Source organism: Lemur catta, chromosome 16 (assembly GCF_020740605.2).
Source record: "Lemur catta isolate mLemCat1 chromosome 16, mLemCat1.pri, whole genome shotgun sequence".
Taxonomy (NCBI): Eukaryota; Metazoa; Chordata; class Mammalia; order Primates; family Lemuridae; genus Lemur; species Lemur catta.
The window spans coordinates 42802929-42817838 of NC_059143.1; the positions used below are offsets into that span (position 1 = coordinate 42802929).

General features: G+C 36.9%; 1 protein-coding gene across 2 annotated transcripts in view; it reads left to right on the forward strand.

Moving 5' to 3' along the window:
• The window catches only part of MALT1 (MALT1 paracaspase), a 55583-nt gene that overhangs the window by 21381 nt on the left and 19292 nt on the right, over window positions 1-14910 (forward strand). The window contains exons 4-9 of one of the 2 annotated variants that reach the window (XM_045527449.1): window positions 1671-1830; window positions 5263-5453; window positions 5865-5961; window positions 6532-6564; window positions 9421-9447; window positions 11409-11441. In XM_045527449.1, coding sequence (XP_045383405.1) covers window positions 1671-1830; window positions 5263-5453; window positions 5865-5961; window positions 6532-6564; window positions 9421-9447; window positions 11409-11441 — 541 coding nt within the window. The remainder of the gene's footprint in view (window positions 1-1670; window positions 1831-5262; window positions 5454-5864; window positions 5962-6531; window positions 6565-9420; window positions 9448-11408; window positions 11442-14910) is intronic. The other variant, XM_045527448.1, reaches the window with a different exon arrangement.

Genomic DNA, 14910 nt, shown 5'->3' on the forward strand with positions numbered 1-14910 from the left:
TGTGGGAAGAATAAATAGGTTTCTTCTGGAAAGACAAAGTGGTTTCTAGAAGAGCAACAGGAAATAGGAAAGTTTGTGATAATGTTTGTTTGTGCAAGTGCCAGTGGTCTTTCCCCTTCTTTGTGGCCATAAACTCCCCAAAGGGGATTTATGGTAGTTTTATTCTTGGTCTCCTTTCTGGGAGTAAAAGCTGCCCTAAGAGGGAATTTATGGCAGCCTCATTTCCCAGAACTTTCTGCTTTTAGTCAGATAGGGAGAGCCTGAGAAGACTTCTTTCTGCCTCTTGAATCCCACATGTCTTCAGTTTAATGTAATCTTCATACCAACTCTGGGGATGTGAGTGGATCCCCATAGATCTTTAGTTCACATAGCCTTTATTAGGAAAATGCGTCTTCCATTTTAACAGGAGGGATAGGTCTGTGATTTGGTGTCAGGAAAAAGAGATAAGTTTTATCTGAAGTCAATGCCTGAAAGAAGTAGGATTGCTGGAGGTTTGAGGAGGCAGAGCAAGTATACATTAATAGTCTAGTAGGTGAGCAGACTTAGCAGGATAACAGGATTGTCAGGCAGTGCTAAATGCAGCCTGTCAGCCCAGTGTCATGCCCTCAGTGGAGCGCTCCTGCTCTGGTGCGGTTACTGAGAGGAAGAGAGTCGATTTCAGCTGGTTGGGGATTGGAGAGGAAGAGGGGTGAGCTTATTGAAGTACAGGTTGAATATCCTTATCTGAAATGCCTGGGAACAGGAGTGTTCTAGATTTCACATTTTTTCAGATGTTAGAATATTTGCATTATATATTTACTGGTGGACCATCCCAAATCTGAAAATCCAAAATACAAGTGCTCCAGTGAGCATTTCCTTTAAGTGTCACGCTGATATGCAAAAAGCTTCAAATTTAGGAGCATTTCAGATTTTGGGTTTTTGGATTTGTGATGCTCAACCTGCCCTTTGCAAGGGAGTTATTGTAATACAATGAGGCACTTGCATAACCCCTTAGCAATGTGCCAAAGTTGGTGTAGCTGATACATTGCTGTGAGCAGAAAAAGCGAAAGAAACCTTATTGAGGTGATGGAGCCCTGGGGAAGAGTTTGGGAACCCATGGGTGGCTGCTCCCCCCCAACACTGATAGCTTTCCATAGCCCTTCTCAGCCCAGACCTTGAAAGAGAGTGGATATTGTTTGGTTGAGGAGTCTATCCTCTTAGAGAATTTTGCAGATCAGAAAGTGAAATCTCAAAGTGACTAACTTGTCTGTGAATTCACAGCTAATTTGGTCAGAGCTGGAAATCATAGTCATGTCTAACTCTCTGTGTTCTCTCCACACCACTGTGGTGTTTGTCCTGTTGTATGGCTGCTTAACTGGTAAGTGTCAGCACTCAATGATTGAACTGTTTTAAATGACAGGTGGTTTTCTGTTAGGTTTTGGAAGATGTGTGGGGAACAACTTTAATTAATGGATTTATAAAAGACTGGGTGGATTGTTAATACTTTAGTCCTAAATAACTCAAAAATGTTATTGTTTTTTAACTCAAAAATATTTTAAAACTTGGTGGAGGTGGGGAAAAACAAGACATACTTTCAAATCTCCGTACTGAAATCATAGATCTTCCACAGTATATTTCATGACATGTTTTTGATGAGTCATTCACTTATTCTCTTATTGATTCTTTCACAGATTCCATACGGAAATACATCAGAACTTATTTTTAACACGGTGCATGTAAAAGATGCAGGCTTTTATGTCTGTCGAGTTAATAATAATTTCACCTTTGAATTCAGCAAGTGGTCACAGCTGGATGTTTGCGATGTCACAGACGGAACAGAAAGCTTCCGAGGTAAGTGATAAAAAAAGGTGAATGTTGGGACGAGGATTGCCTTATTTTATTTTATTTTAAATGTTTACTTTTAAATAATTTCAGAGTACCAGAAATAGTGCCAAAAGCTCACAAATGTACTTCATCCAATATAATGTCAGTAGTTGTTAAGATTTGATTCCATGTGCTTTGTCTTCCTCTATGCACACAGGCATGCGAGCGCACACGTATGTGTGTGCAGATCCCTCAGGATGACATAGGCCCTCCTCACTCTGCTTCCTGCACTGACCTCTTCAAACTTGCTTTTCCTCGGGGCCCATTGTCTACTCTCATGCACGGCACCTGTGTGTACTCAAGCTTCGTTTCTCCCTACCACTACCGTTGTCTTGACTGTGCCTTGCTTATTCACAGCTCACGTCTTTGCATCAGTTCATCTTTCCATCTTGAATACCTCTTCTGCTGGCATACTCTTAGGATTCTTTCAAGCCTCAGCTTCCTCTTCTGCTCCCTCGACATTCTGATTTTACCTCTATTATTATAGAACTTGTTGCATTACTTTTAAAATTATTTGTTTGCCTAGCTGTGTAGGGGTAAGGAGTAGCTCACAGTTCCCTTTTCTCCTTCTAGTTCTTAGAACAAAGCCAGGCAGGTAGTGGTCACTCATCAGTTTCACAATTCACTGAACACCTTCATGAGGCACAGTCTTGGACTTAGGTGTTAAAGCTGTTCTAAACTCAGCATTAGAGCCTCTGACCCAGATTACTTACGGAGTGATCAGGAAGGAAAGATTACCTGTTGCAGTAGAAAGCAGAAAGACCTCCTCAGAGCCTTCTTTGCTATCTCTTTTCCTCCCAAAAATTAATCTTTTGAACATACTTCTATCTTTCAGCTGTTATCGTCAGGCCTATCTGCCTATTAGACTAAGCTCCTGAGGGGAGAGTCTGGGTCTTAGCAATCTTTGATGAATCCAAACACTTAACCAATGGGCACGCGATAGATGCTTGTCGACAGAATGAAAACCCAGGGTAAATTCTGTTTCACAAGGCAGAGATGGATATGTTTCCATTAAGAGCATTTAATATTTTCACATTTAAAGCACATATTCAGGGTTATCTAAAAATCTCCAAAGAGTTCATTGTAGCCAAAACTTATTTTTCTTTACTTAAGAAATAGATTGTGAAACTAACATCATGGAAAAATCTACTTCTTGAAGTTACTCATGAATGCTGAATACTATCATTGTAAAAAGTAGATTAGAGAAACAAAAAGCATATAAGACCTGATAGTCTTGAGTTCTGTGATTCGGGTGTGAGTCAAGTAGAGGTCAGTTTGTTGTAGATTTGGATGTTGTGGTCTCTGGTTTGGGAGGAGAAAAAGCTCTTATCTAACATAGTCTTGCCGCTCACTTTTCAGTTCCTTTCTATAATGCCTGTTTTCTCCCAAACTATTGTATTGCTCCTAAAAATTTCTGTTGTGGCAAAACTCTAGAGTTGATGTCAGCACTAAAGGCCATGTAGTATGTCACTCACTGCAACAAAACATTCATCATTCATCTACTCATCGTGCTCCATCTTTTTAGTCCTGCAACTGGTATTGATCAAGATAAAAAACCAGTCTACTCTTTAGAGTAGCCATCAGATATATTTTGTTTATTCACATGCACAGTCAAGACCATATTCTTTGTTGTGTGTGCTAGACAGAATAGAGAGGGAAACAGGCTTTTTGTTAAAAGAAAGTCTGTCTTCCATTCTTCTCTCTCATTTTAGCTTTTCCTAAACTCAAATAAATAATGTCAGGGTTGTTGAGAATAAAAGAATATCACCATTTTCTTTAAAGAAAAAATATATACCTCTCTCAATTTTAATTTTTTTCGTCCTATTTTTATTGGGGTATAATTTACATACAATACAATATGCAGATCCTAAGTGGACAATCCAGTGAGTTTTAACAAATACATATCTGTTTAACCCACACCCCTATCAAAAGGCAGACCATGTTCCTTAGCTGAGCGAGTTCTCGTGTGCCCTTTGCTGGGCAGTGCCTGCCCTTCTCACCTGAGGTCACTCTTCTGATCGCTTTCACCACAAATTGATTTTAGTTTTCCTTGTTTTAGAACTTCAGATAAATAGAGTCGTATACATATATTTTTATATCTGACTACATCCACTCAGCATAATTTTTAAGATTTATTCATGTTGTTGGGTATATCAGCAGTTAGCCCTCTCTTTTTGCTGAGTAGTAATCCATCATATGAGTAGATTAGTTTGTTTATCCATTCTCTTATTGATAAACATTTAGTTTGTGTTCAGTTTTGGAATATTACGGATAAAGCTGCTATGAACATTCTCTTACAAGCCTTTTTCTGGACATATGTTTTTATTTCTCCTGGATAATTACCTGGAAGTGGAATTGCTGAGTCACAGAGTAAGATGTATGTTTAATTTTCTTTAAAAACTGCCAAATATAATAGTTTCCAAAATAGTCTTACCATTTTGCATTACCACCTGCATCTTGGGAAACCCTCTGTCCCAGGCTGACTGAGATCACTGGCCACACTAATGCCAGCCCACACTCTGCCCTTAAAAGTGTGTAAAACATTGAGCTGGCCTACTTTCCTCATCCATTCAGTTCTAAAGGTGGGGCCGAGCAGGGTGGACATTTGGGTAGGGGTTGGGGTGGTGTCTGGGATGGCCCAGAGCAGGATGTCAAAGCCCAGGTAAGGTGCCTGTGTGAGAGTGGGACATTGTCTCCAGAAATAATCCCGATTAATTAAGAGAGCAATTTATATCTTTCTAGACTATTTCTGTGCGTGTAATAAACTTTAACATATTTATAAGTAGAATCATATCCAACAAATGTTGATCACCTGCAGTGCGTTAGACACTGAGTTTCATAACAGAGACTTGGTACTGCATCAAACTGACAAGCCCTGTGCCCTCAAGGAACTTAAAGAGTAATAAATGAGTATTATTATTTCTGATATCTACCTAGGGAAGAAATGTTAGTGATAACCTTTCCATATATATTCAGTGCTGATAACAAAACTTCTTATTTCAGTAAGTCAAAGAACAGAACGTAGAGCTTTCCATGTTGAATATGAATATCATTCAAGATGTTAATAAGTTATTTTCTCCATCAAAAAGATTTTGCATTCAGACGCATTTGGAAAACACTTGAACTATATTCCTCACTTTAATTCACAGTGCATACTAACATTGAGAAGTCCTGTAATAAAGAAATGTGTTTAACCTTGTTTAACCCAGAATTTTCTAAATTATTTGTCCACGGCATTCTTTTGTCCATAGAACATCTCTTAATATTTCTAGAAGTGCTATAGTTTTGTGAAACATAGTTTGGGAAATGTTATTAAAGACTATAACAAATGAAGGGTGAACCTGGACGTGTATATTTTTTTCTAATTATAGGACAAATTTGTGTTTATTTCTAACCTAGAGCTGTTTCAAGGAAGTTTGGATGGCATCTGTGAATCCAAGTTGCAGATCTGTGTTGAACCAAGGTCCCAGAAGCTGATGCCAGGCAGCACATTGGTTTTACAGTGTGTTGCTATTGGAAGCCCTATTCCTCACTACCAGTGGTTCAAAAATGAATCACCATTAACACATGAGACAAAAAAGCTATACATGGTAGGAAGTTGATTTGGGGGGTGCTTTGGGGGATTAATATGTAAAACAAATTGTACAGTTGATATTTGGGTGAACATTAAAACTCGTATTTTTTGTGATTTAATATTTTCGGTATTTTCAAGCCTCTTAGGATTTAATATTAATTAGCTTTTATATTTGCAAAAGTGCTGGAATTCATCATGGGCTTATATATAAAATGTCAAATAGTATTGCATCAGACTTACCACTGTTAGAATCATTATAGCATTTGCTTGCTAATATTTAACCTAATGAAACTAATCTAACAATGTTTAAAGCCTTCTGAATGTTATCTTTTAGAGAGTTTTGTTAAAACCCAAAATGACTTTTTCTCCAAGCCAATTTAAATTAAAATTAAAGAGGAAATATGTATATGTTCTGATCTTGATATAGGTGCCTTATGTGGATTTGGAACATCAGGGAACCTATTGGTGTCATGTATATAATGATCGAGACAGTCAAGATAGCAAGAAGGTAGAAATCATCATAGGTAAGCAGTGTTACTCAGTGTTCTCACAAGTGGACTTTAATATGAAACAGTTAAGCAAAGGAAATTCTTTTTACCCCCTACGATTTAAGTGTGTGTTAAGTATCAGGAGTTATGAAATTTGAGAGAATGAATACTAAATACATAATCTAGGTTCACATACAAAGAGCAAAAAGAGCCAGGAGAAAAGGCTATTTTATTTAGATCATTTTAATTATTTAATTTTATAGTTTATTTTAAACATTTATGGCTAAAATGTATTCTTCAGAGCTTTAGCTACAAAATACTGATTTAGTGAAAAAAAGTTCTAATAAAACATTTTTAAAACAAACATTATAGACACATGAAGGAAGAATGATTATTAATCAGCAGTCCCCATTATAAACTGCATAATTTGGGAATTCTATTTAGGCTTCACACATGTATATTTAGGCTGTAAATAGTAGGATGCATGTTAATATTGATCATGTGTTGATTTGCCAGTATATCTCTATATTTATCTCTGTACTTAATGGCTGCCCTTCCTAAGATCATGAATTACAATATATTCAAATTTGTTTTCTCTGAAACAAGGAAGAACAGATGAGGCAGTGGAGTGCACTGAAGGTAGTATAATTCTTTGGTTTGAAACCAGATCTCCTGCATGCTGGTTACTCTCGGGATTGGTGCAGTGCTCTTAGCTTACTGAGTGCAGTAATGGAAAAAATACTAACTCTAAGAAAGGGTTATGATTGAGGGGTATTATATCTTAGTCTTTGAAATTTTATAAATTGTCACAGACACTATTAAGTTGACACACTGTTACAATAATCTTCAGTTGGCGTCTTATTGCATATAAGAACAAAGTTCCTGCATAATATCTTTTGAGTAGTGACCATTTGTAATTAATTCTTAATTTTAATTTTTATCTGTGTAAAATCTGTTAAAAAAGATAGATGGCTATCTTGTCATGGAGATTTTTTTAGATTATTTTACCTTCAGCCATAATAAGATGCCTCTCAAATACAAATATAGTTTCTATGAAAGTTTCAGCACAGGAAATTTATTGTTTAACACATATTTTATGTGTTTAAAATTATAAATATTCTATTTTAATATAAAATTCATAGAATTTTTTTGAAGCTACAAAGCTGTAGATTAATCTACCATGTCCCCTTTACCATATGTAAAGAGAACTAAAAATCTATTTCAGCATAAACTTCCCATTTGTTTTAATTAATCAAGGTATTGCATTTAAATTGTAATAAGTAAGTTTTAAAACTTAGATCACTTTTCTTAGCATGGTGTCACATTGGTTTGCAAAATTAGGTTTGTGGACAGCGAAGTATTTTTTCAATTTCTGCCTCTTTATTACACAACCTTAAGCTCTACTTGGGTAAAGTAAGAAAATAATGTTAAATTTATGTTTCCTGGTTTTCCTGTCTTTCATGTCTCTGTGGTATCACTTTGAAATACTATAATTACTGTTTTCATCCTAATACTTGTGAACAAGAATTCTCTCACATAAGGGAGTTCCAATCCCATGATCTGTTAACTGTGGTAAGCCATGTAAGAAATCCTAATCTTCCTCTTTTAATTCTTTTTGCCTAATTGCATGGCTTTTAAAACTTCTCAATGTTGGAGACCTCTAAGAATAAATATAAGCTAGCACTGCTGTTTTTCTTCAGGGTGATGCATGTGAATTATCACTTGCTGTGCTACTTCTATACCTCAAAGATTTCTCATATAATTTTTGCAGTGCAAACATACCATTAAACAATAATTTTCAAATAACTCTATTCAGAACATAGAGATGAAAATCCAGCGATGAAGTTGCTCCAGAAATTTCAGATAGAAAAATTAGATCCAAATCTTTTTCTGTAAAAGTCTACAAAGTTGAGACATTGTGTGTAAACAGTGTCCCTAGAGAGACAGAGAGAGCGCGCGCACACGCTCAGGGTGTCCTCCACTTCATTTCACGTAGTTTGTTAAAGATACTTGATCAGACTGTTCAGCCATAAAAAAAAGAATGAAATTATGTTATTTGCAGCAACATGGATGGACCTGGAGGTTATTAAAGTGAAATAAGCCGGGCACAGAAAGACAAATAAGGCATGTTCTCACTAACGTGGGAGTTTAAGAAGTTGATCTCATGGAGGTTAGAGAGTAAACTGATGGTTACCAGAGGCTGGGAAGAGGGGAATGGATGAAGAGAGTGTGGTCAGTGGTTACTCTCGGGATATAGGTCAAACAAACCTACAGTTAGATAGAAGGAATAAGTTCTAGTGTTTGATAGCACCATAGGGTGACTATAGTTAATAATAATTTATTGTATATTTCAAAACAGCTAGAAGAGAAGAGTCGAAATGTTTCCAACACAAAGAAATGATACATGTTTGAGATGATGGGTATCCTGAATACCCTGATTTAATATTACACATTCTATGCATGTGTCAAAATTTCACATGTAGCCTATAAATATGCACAAATATTATGTTTCAGGATCAGGGGTGGGGGTTGAATAGGTGGATATTTTTTAGGGCAGTGGAACTAGTCTGTATGATTAACTGTAATGGTGAATACGTGTATACAAATTTTAAACAGTCATTCAGGAGGTCAGAGGAGGCAGACCCCAAGAGAGACCGCAGAATATGAAGAGACTCTAGCTGTATTATAAATGTCTGAAAAACAGCCTCACTGAGGAGAGATGGAAGAATAAGGTACTGCTGACCCAAGTGACTGGAAATGAGTCTAGTTTGTAAGACTGAAGGCAAAAGAAATTGCACTGTCTCATGCACTGGTTGATACCCTCCTTCACTGATTTTATGTCTCATATAAGAATAAAGTTCCTGCGTAACATCTTAGGAATAGTATAACATTTGTAATTTACTGTTAAATGTTAATTTTTTATCTTCCTTAAATTCATGAAGGAAAAAAAAATAAGTTGGGTGTGGTGGCTCACATCTTTAGTCCCAGCTATTCAGGAGGCTTGGGCAGAAGGGTCACTTGCACAGGAGTTCATGACCAGCCTGGGCAACATAGCAAGACCCCATCTCAAAAAAAAATTAGATGGCTATAATGTCATAGATATTTGCTTATTTTTTTAAATGATCATTTGAGATTGTTAATTAGTTTCAAGAAGTTTATAGTTGAGGCTACAGACAAACCTGTCTCTTGGCTGTTTTTGTCTCCTAATTGGCCAGAATATCTAAAACTTTGAACAACTTATGAATGAGCTTAGTATTTTGTCATTTAATGAAAAACATTAATAGTGTAGATGTCCTAAATGATATGCCCAACAGTAGTCTTTCTTATGCAGCATTTGCATGACTTCTTCATTTGATTTGAAAAGTTCTAAACTGATAAAACGTTATAACATGATTTAATGGCTCAAAAATTACTACTCTGATTAGTCTTACTATTTATGCTAAATTGGTGGTTAGATTACTTAAAGTTAATCTATTTTCTCTTATTCCATTTTAGATGAATTAAATAATCTTGGGCATCCTGGTAAGTAGTACAAACAAAAGATTAGTTTTAGATTTTTAAGTTGTTGAATATAATAAAACTATATAGCAATACTGTAGCAAAAATACTCTTTTGCTAGAGTAATACTAGCAACTTTTTTATTGCAGTAATATAACTTGAAATTACATGAAATACAATTTCATGCAAGTGAAACATTAAAAATATTTTAGATTAAAAAACTATAAGGATAGAAAAATAAGTATTTGAGGCAACATAAAACCTCAATGTATTTTTTAGTATTATTATTATGTATTACTCCTTATATCATAAAAAGTAAGTTAATGGGGAAAGTGCATGATCTTTAATCTGAAAGACAGCAGGAGTGTCTGAAAGAGTGATGGGTAACAGTTCTGAACAGAACGGACCTCTGGGACCTTGTCTCCATTGCTCAGTTGTAGAGTGTGTCGGAACTCACTGGGCGGGCATCTTTACCTGAAGTAAGAAGTGTGTTCGTGGAGATAGTTGGCTCTGCACAGGTGGGTTGGTCAGCGACCATTGAAGACTGACGGTTGGTAGGAGTATGCAGAGCTCTGTAGACCAATTTTAATCAGAACAGATTTCTGAACAAGCTAAGCTAAAGGGAAAGCCTTCGCTCAGGTAAAAGGCGTATCAATAATGAGGATGACGTGAAGACAGGACATCAGTGTAGGTTACGGGGATTCTGAAAGATAGCGGTGGAACCTGTGAGTATACCTGAAAATAAAACCTTACAGGAGTAGATTAAGAAAGCAATGATGTCATGTAATATTTGTAGAAAGCCCTGTTATTTCTCTACCCGTTATTTCTCATTATTTTAGCACCATAACTAGTTTGCTTAGTGTCATCATATTTCATTAATAAACATCTATTACTGTGAATGCTCTTTGGGCTGTGCTGATTGCCTACGAGCAAATTAGACACAGCAGAAAGCCACCACTACCTGTGTATCATTCTCCTTGCTGTAGTATTCTCAGTAAGACCTGCTTCAAACATCCAAAACTAGAAAGTGTCAAAAACCATCCGAGTAATTATTTCTCTTGGCCTGGATAGAATCCCCTTTTCCTAACTTTGCCTTTCATTTCTTGCCCTTCTTTAATGAACATTATAAAAAGTTATTTCAGAAAAACTTTAGTGAACAACCACTACTAAAATTCTAAAGTTTTCGTAGCCCCCTCTTTGGTTATCTCCTTATCTCCCACAGTTCAGAGAGTACCAAAAACTTGAGTTTAAAAAAAGAATGATGTGTGGGAAAAGCTTTTAGTAGGCTCCAGTGGCATTTATTTTACTAAAAGTGCAGTTACCCTTTAAATAGTGGTAGGTACATGCCTGATTGAACTCCACCTTTCCCTGCATCTCTTCGTGGGGGTGCTCAAGGTGGGAGCAGGACTTCATTTCATGTGTAATAGATGGTGAAAGCACAGAATCTGGAGTGAGGCTTCCTAAATTAAAATCCAGATTTGCTACTTACAGGCTTGTTAACTTTGGACAAGTGACTTAATCTCTCACTGCCTCCATGTCCTTATCTGTATAATGGGGTTAATAATAGTACATACCTCATAAGGTAGAGTGAGGTTTCATTAGGTCTCTTACATAAAGCATGAAGAACAGTGCGAGCCAAGGCATCAGTAAATGTTAACAACTGCTGCTGCTGCTGCTCATTATGAACACCACCATCATTTTCAGATTGTAATTTCCACCAGCCTGCTAAGGATTATTACCCCAGCTGTGGCAGTCAGTTACCAGTGGAGTTCCACTGCCTTGATTCCAGTTCTGTCTCTTCATGAATGTCTTTATCGAAAATCTGAAGATCTTAAAATTGTACATTAGCTATTAGAAACTGTTTTGCTGTTATCTTAATTATGCCACTGATGTTATTCATTACTTTTCAGATATCTTTAACTCTGAAAATATTCATATCATGGATAACAACATCTTATACGTTTTGCTTTTTTATCTTTGTACAGATAATAAAGAGCAAACTACTGACCAGCCTTTGGGTGAGTAGAGCTTTAAGTGCATGATTAAAATATGATTGTCGTATTTAACTCTAGAAGGAATTTAAGACATTTTGATTGTTCTTGTAAATACTTTAATAATGTTGGGACCAAGTGTTTAATTTTTTTTTATTTGTAAAAAAAAAAAAGTACAAAAGAGGAGGCTTAAGGAAGATTACAAAATCAGTTTCTTGGGTCAAGTCAATTTCTGTGGAATGACTTGTAAGTTTCTAGAAGTATGCAAGCAAATGTAAACAAAAAGAAACATGTGCATGTCACATAAATGTTAACATAATTAACATAGAGGAAGAAGTGATTAGTACTATGAGAGTTTGCTTCCCCATCTTCTCCCATGGCAAGGAAAGAGGATTTAGGATAAAATGTAAATGAGTAGCAGTACTTAAACAGTGCCTGGGAGAACAAAACATAAGGGAGAAAACTAATAAAATAGCCAGGAGATTGATACCATAAAAGGTTAGCAAATTAATATTTAGAGGTGATAAAAGTAGTCACCGTCTTGATCCTGGCAAGTCAGGTAAACTAAGGTCTATAATTTGTCCACTGGATTCAGCTACTGAAGAAATAATTGAGGACTTTCAGTGAAATGTTGAAAGTGGCTAATGTGTCACTTACTGAGTTAAGTGAGGCATTAAAATACGGATAAAATGGATAAAGAATGATTCAGAAGTGAACATCTGAAGACATAGAGTATAAATTTATTTAAAAAATAGTGATTTGAGGTTAACTAGATGGGGCATATATTCAGAGTTTTTAGCGAGGTGGGGAAATAATGAGGATATTTACGTTTGGAGAGGAAGATCTGTTGCGACTGTGTAGGTTAGAGTGATCTGTTAAAGAACGAACAATTTGTGGAGCAAGTTCCTAGAAGAGATGTTAGAGATTTGGGCCAAGGTAAAAACAAGAGACACTGGCTTTAACAGAATGTTGAAACCTCTTCTTTTGAGATTAAAAGGAAGGAGAGATTGGCGAAGATACAGATTTGCTGGGAAGTTGAGTACACTTTTACTTGATGATTTTTCTTTCTAGGTAATTGGGCACAGTAAGATGCTTAAAGGATTGAGGAAAAGAGTAGACTAAGGCTGAATAGAGAACTTAGGCAGTGGCAGAGGCTTAAACGCTAAAGAAAATGGAAGCAATGTCTGACCGTCTACAAGTGAAAGAATATTGAGAGTCCAACTAAGACTTAAAAATTAAGACTTTATAATGGTACAGATTGGTTGTGTAATTTTTCTGTAGCCAAGCTCAGCTTTAAAATAGAGAATAATGAACTGGTTCTTCTGTTCTTTTAAGAAATACTTACCAGGTATCTACTGTGCGCCAGGCACTATGGTAGTCAAAGTTTTATAAGGCACATCCAGAAGGGAGCAAGAGAGCAGGATTTGGAGGAATTAAGCAAGGGTTAAAGACTGCATAGAGAAAGAAAGCCTTGAAAAGGCTAATAAACTAAGAGAAAATGGAGGAGTCAAGAGATTAAAAAAGTTTACTGAGTTAGCTAGGCACACAGCAGCTCATATCTGTGTAAACCCAATGCTTTGGAAGGCTGAGACAGGAAGATCGCTTGAGGTCAGGAGGTTAAGACCAGCCTGGGCAATATAGCCAGACCCTGTTGCTACAAAAAATAAAAATAAAAAAAATTTAGTTGGGCATGGTGGTGTGTGCCTGTAGTCCCAGCTACTCGGGAGGCTACAGTGAGCTATGATCGCCCACTGTACTCCAGCCTGAGTGACAGAGGGAGACCCCATCTCTATTTTTTAAAAAGTTTACTGAGTTGGAAGATCAAGTGTAGTAGGGGCAACACTGTTAAAAGAATAGGAGGATTTTGATGGTCACAGAGAGGAAATACATCATTTTAGATTTTCAGAGGTGGAGCAGCTTAGGTGTTGACAAAGTCCAGGCTACAATCAGGGAATTGGGTGACAGTGAAGGTAAAGGATCTTGATATTGAAGAGGACAAGGGACTGTGAATTACCACCTTTAAAAAAAAGAATCTGCTATGTTTCATTCGTAGTGGTGAGTTTTTGTGTATTCCAGCTCCATTATCTTTCCTCTAAATTCCCAGACCTCACTGGTTAAGAAAGACCTGTTAAGGCCAGGCCCGGTGGCTCACGCCTGTAATCCTACCACTCTGGGAGGCTGAGGCAGGACGATTGCTTGAGGTCAGGAGTTTGAGACCAGCCTGACCAAGAGCAAGACCCTGTCTCTACTGAAAAATAGAAAGAAATTATCTGGACAACTAAAAATATATAGAAAAAATTAGCCGGGCATGGTGGTACATGCCTGTAGTCCCAGCTACTCAGGAGGCTGAGGCAGAAGGATTGCTTAAGCCCAGGAGTTTGAGGTTGCTGTGAGCTAGGCTGACGCCACGGCACTGTAGCCAAGGCAAAGAGACTGTCTCCAAAAAGAAAAAAAAAGACCTGTTAAAATGTGTTCCAAACAAAGGCATAGCCATCCTGTTCTCTAGTGAGAAGCATGTGTATGTCTGCAAGTACACAAAATGACAGGATCCAAACGTAACTGGGTTAATTGCTGAAAATGGTTTAATCACAGGTATGCATTTAATAGTAATACTAATAAACTAAGTGTTTGCACTTGGTGTAATGTATAATTTAACCATAAGATGTAGATATTTTTTCTGATTTTTGCTAGATGGAAATTTAAAACTGTTTAATAAAATTTGCTCAGAATTACACAATTTAGTAGGCAAACCAGGATTGATACCCAGGTGTCTCTCATCCCATAGCACCTGTTAGTTTCATTATGCCAGGTATACTTTCTCAAACACCTCCTAATTGAAAGAATAGCAAACTGAATATCAAGTTGGTTTCTATCATTGAAATTCACCAAACATTTATCTAATGTCTCATCTGTGCTGCCCTTTATGAAGTAAGAGAATAAGTCTTGGTTCCTGAACTCAAGGCTTTGCAATCTTAATAAGGGGAGACAGATGGTAAATGAAAAATATAGTACATGGTAATGCCATGGTAGAAATATGTAAAAATCTAGAAATTGTTCATAGAAGATGATGATCAGATTAGTCTAGGAGAGTCAGGGAAAGCTTTACCTAAGAGATGAAGCCCAGGTGAGGATTTTTCAGGGATAAATAGGGAGATACCACAGTGCATAAAATGAAAAGGTGTGTTTGAGGCAGAAAGGATCAGATTTCATTCACAAATGAAGGAGGGGGGAAAAGGGCTAAGACATGGTGAGGACGGAGGCATGAAATAGATGGTGTGGGTGAGGAGCAAGCAGTTCAGCATTGCTGGAAGACAGAGTACTAGGGAAGGGGTACTGGGGATTAGAATAATCAGCAATTGTTCTATTGCTGAATAACATTATTCCAAAATTTACTAGTATAAAAACAATATCAGGCCAGGTGTGGTGGCTCATACGTGTAATCCCAGCAGTTTGGGAAGCCCAAGTGAGAAGATCACTTGAGGCCAGGAGTTCAAGA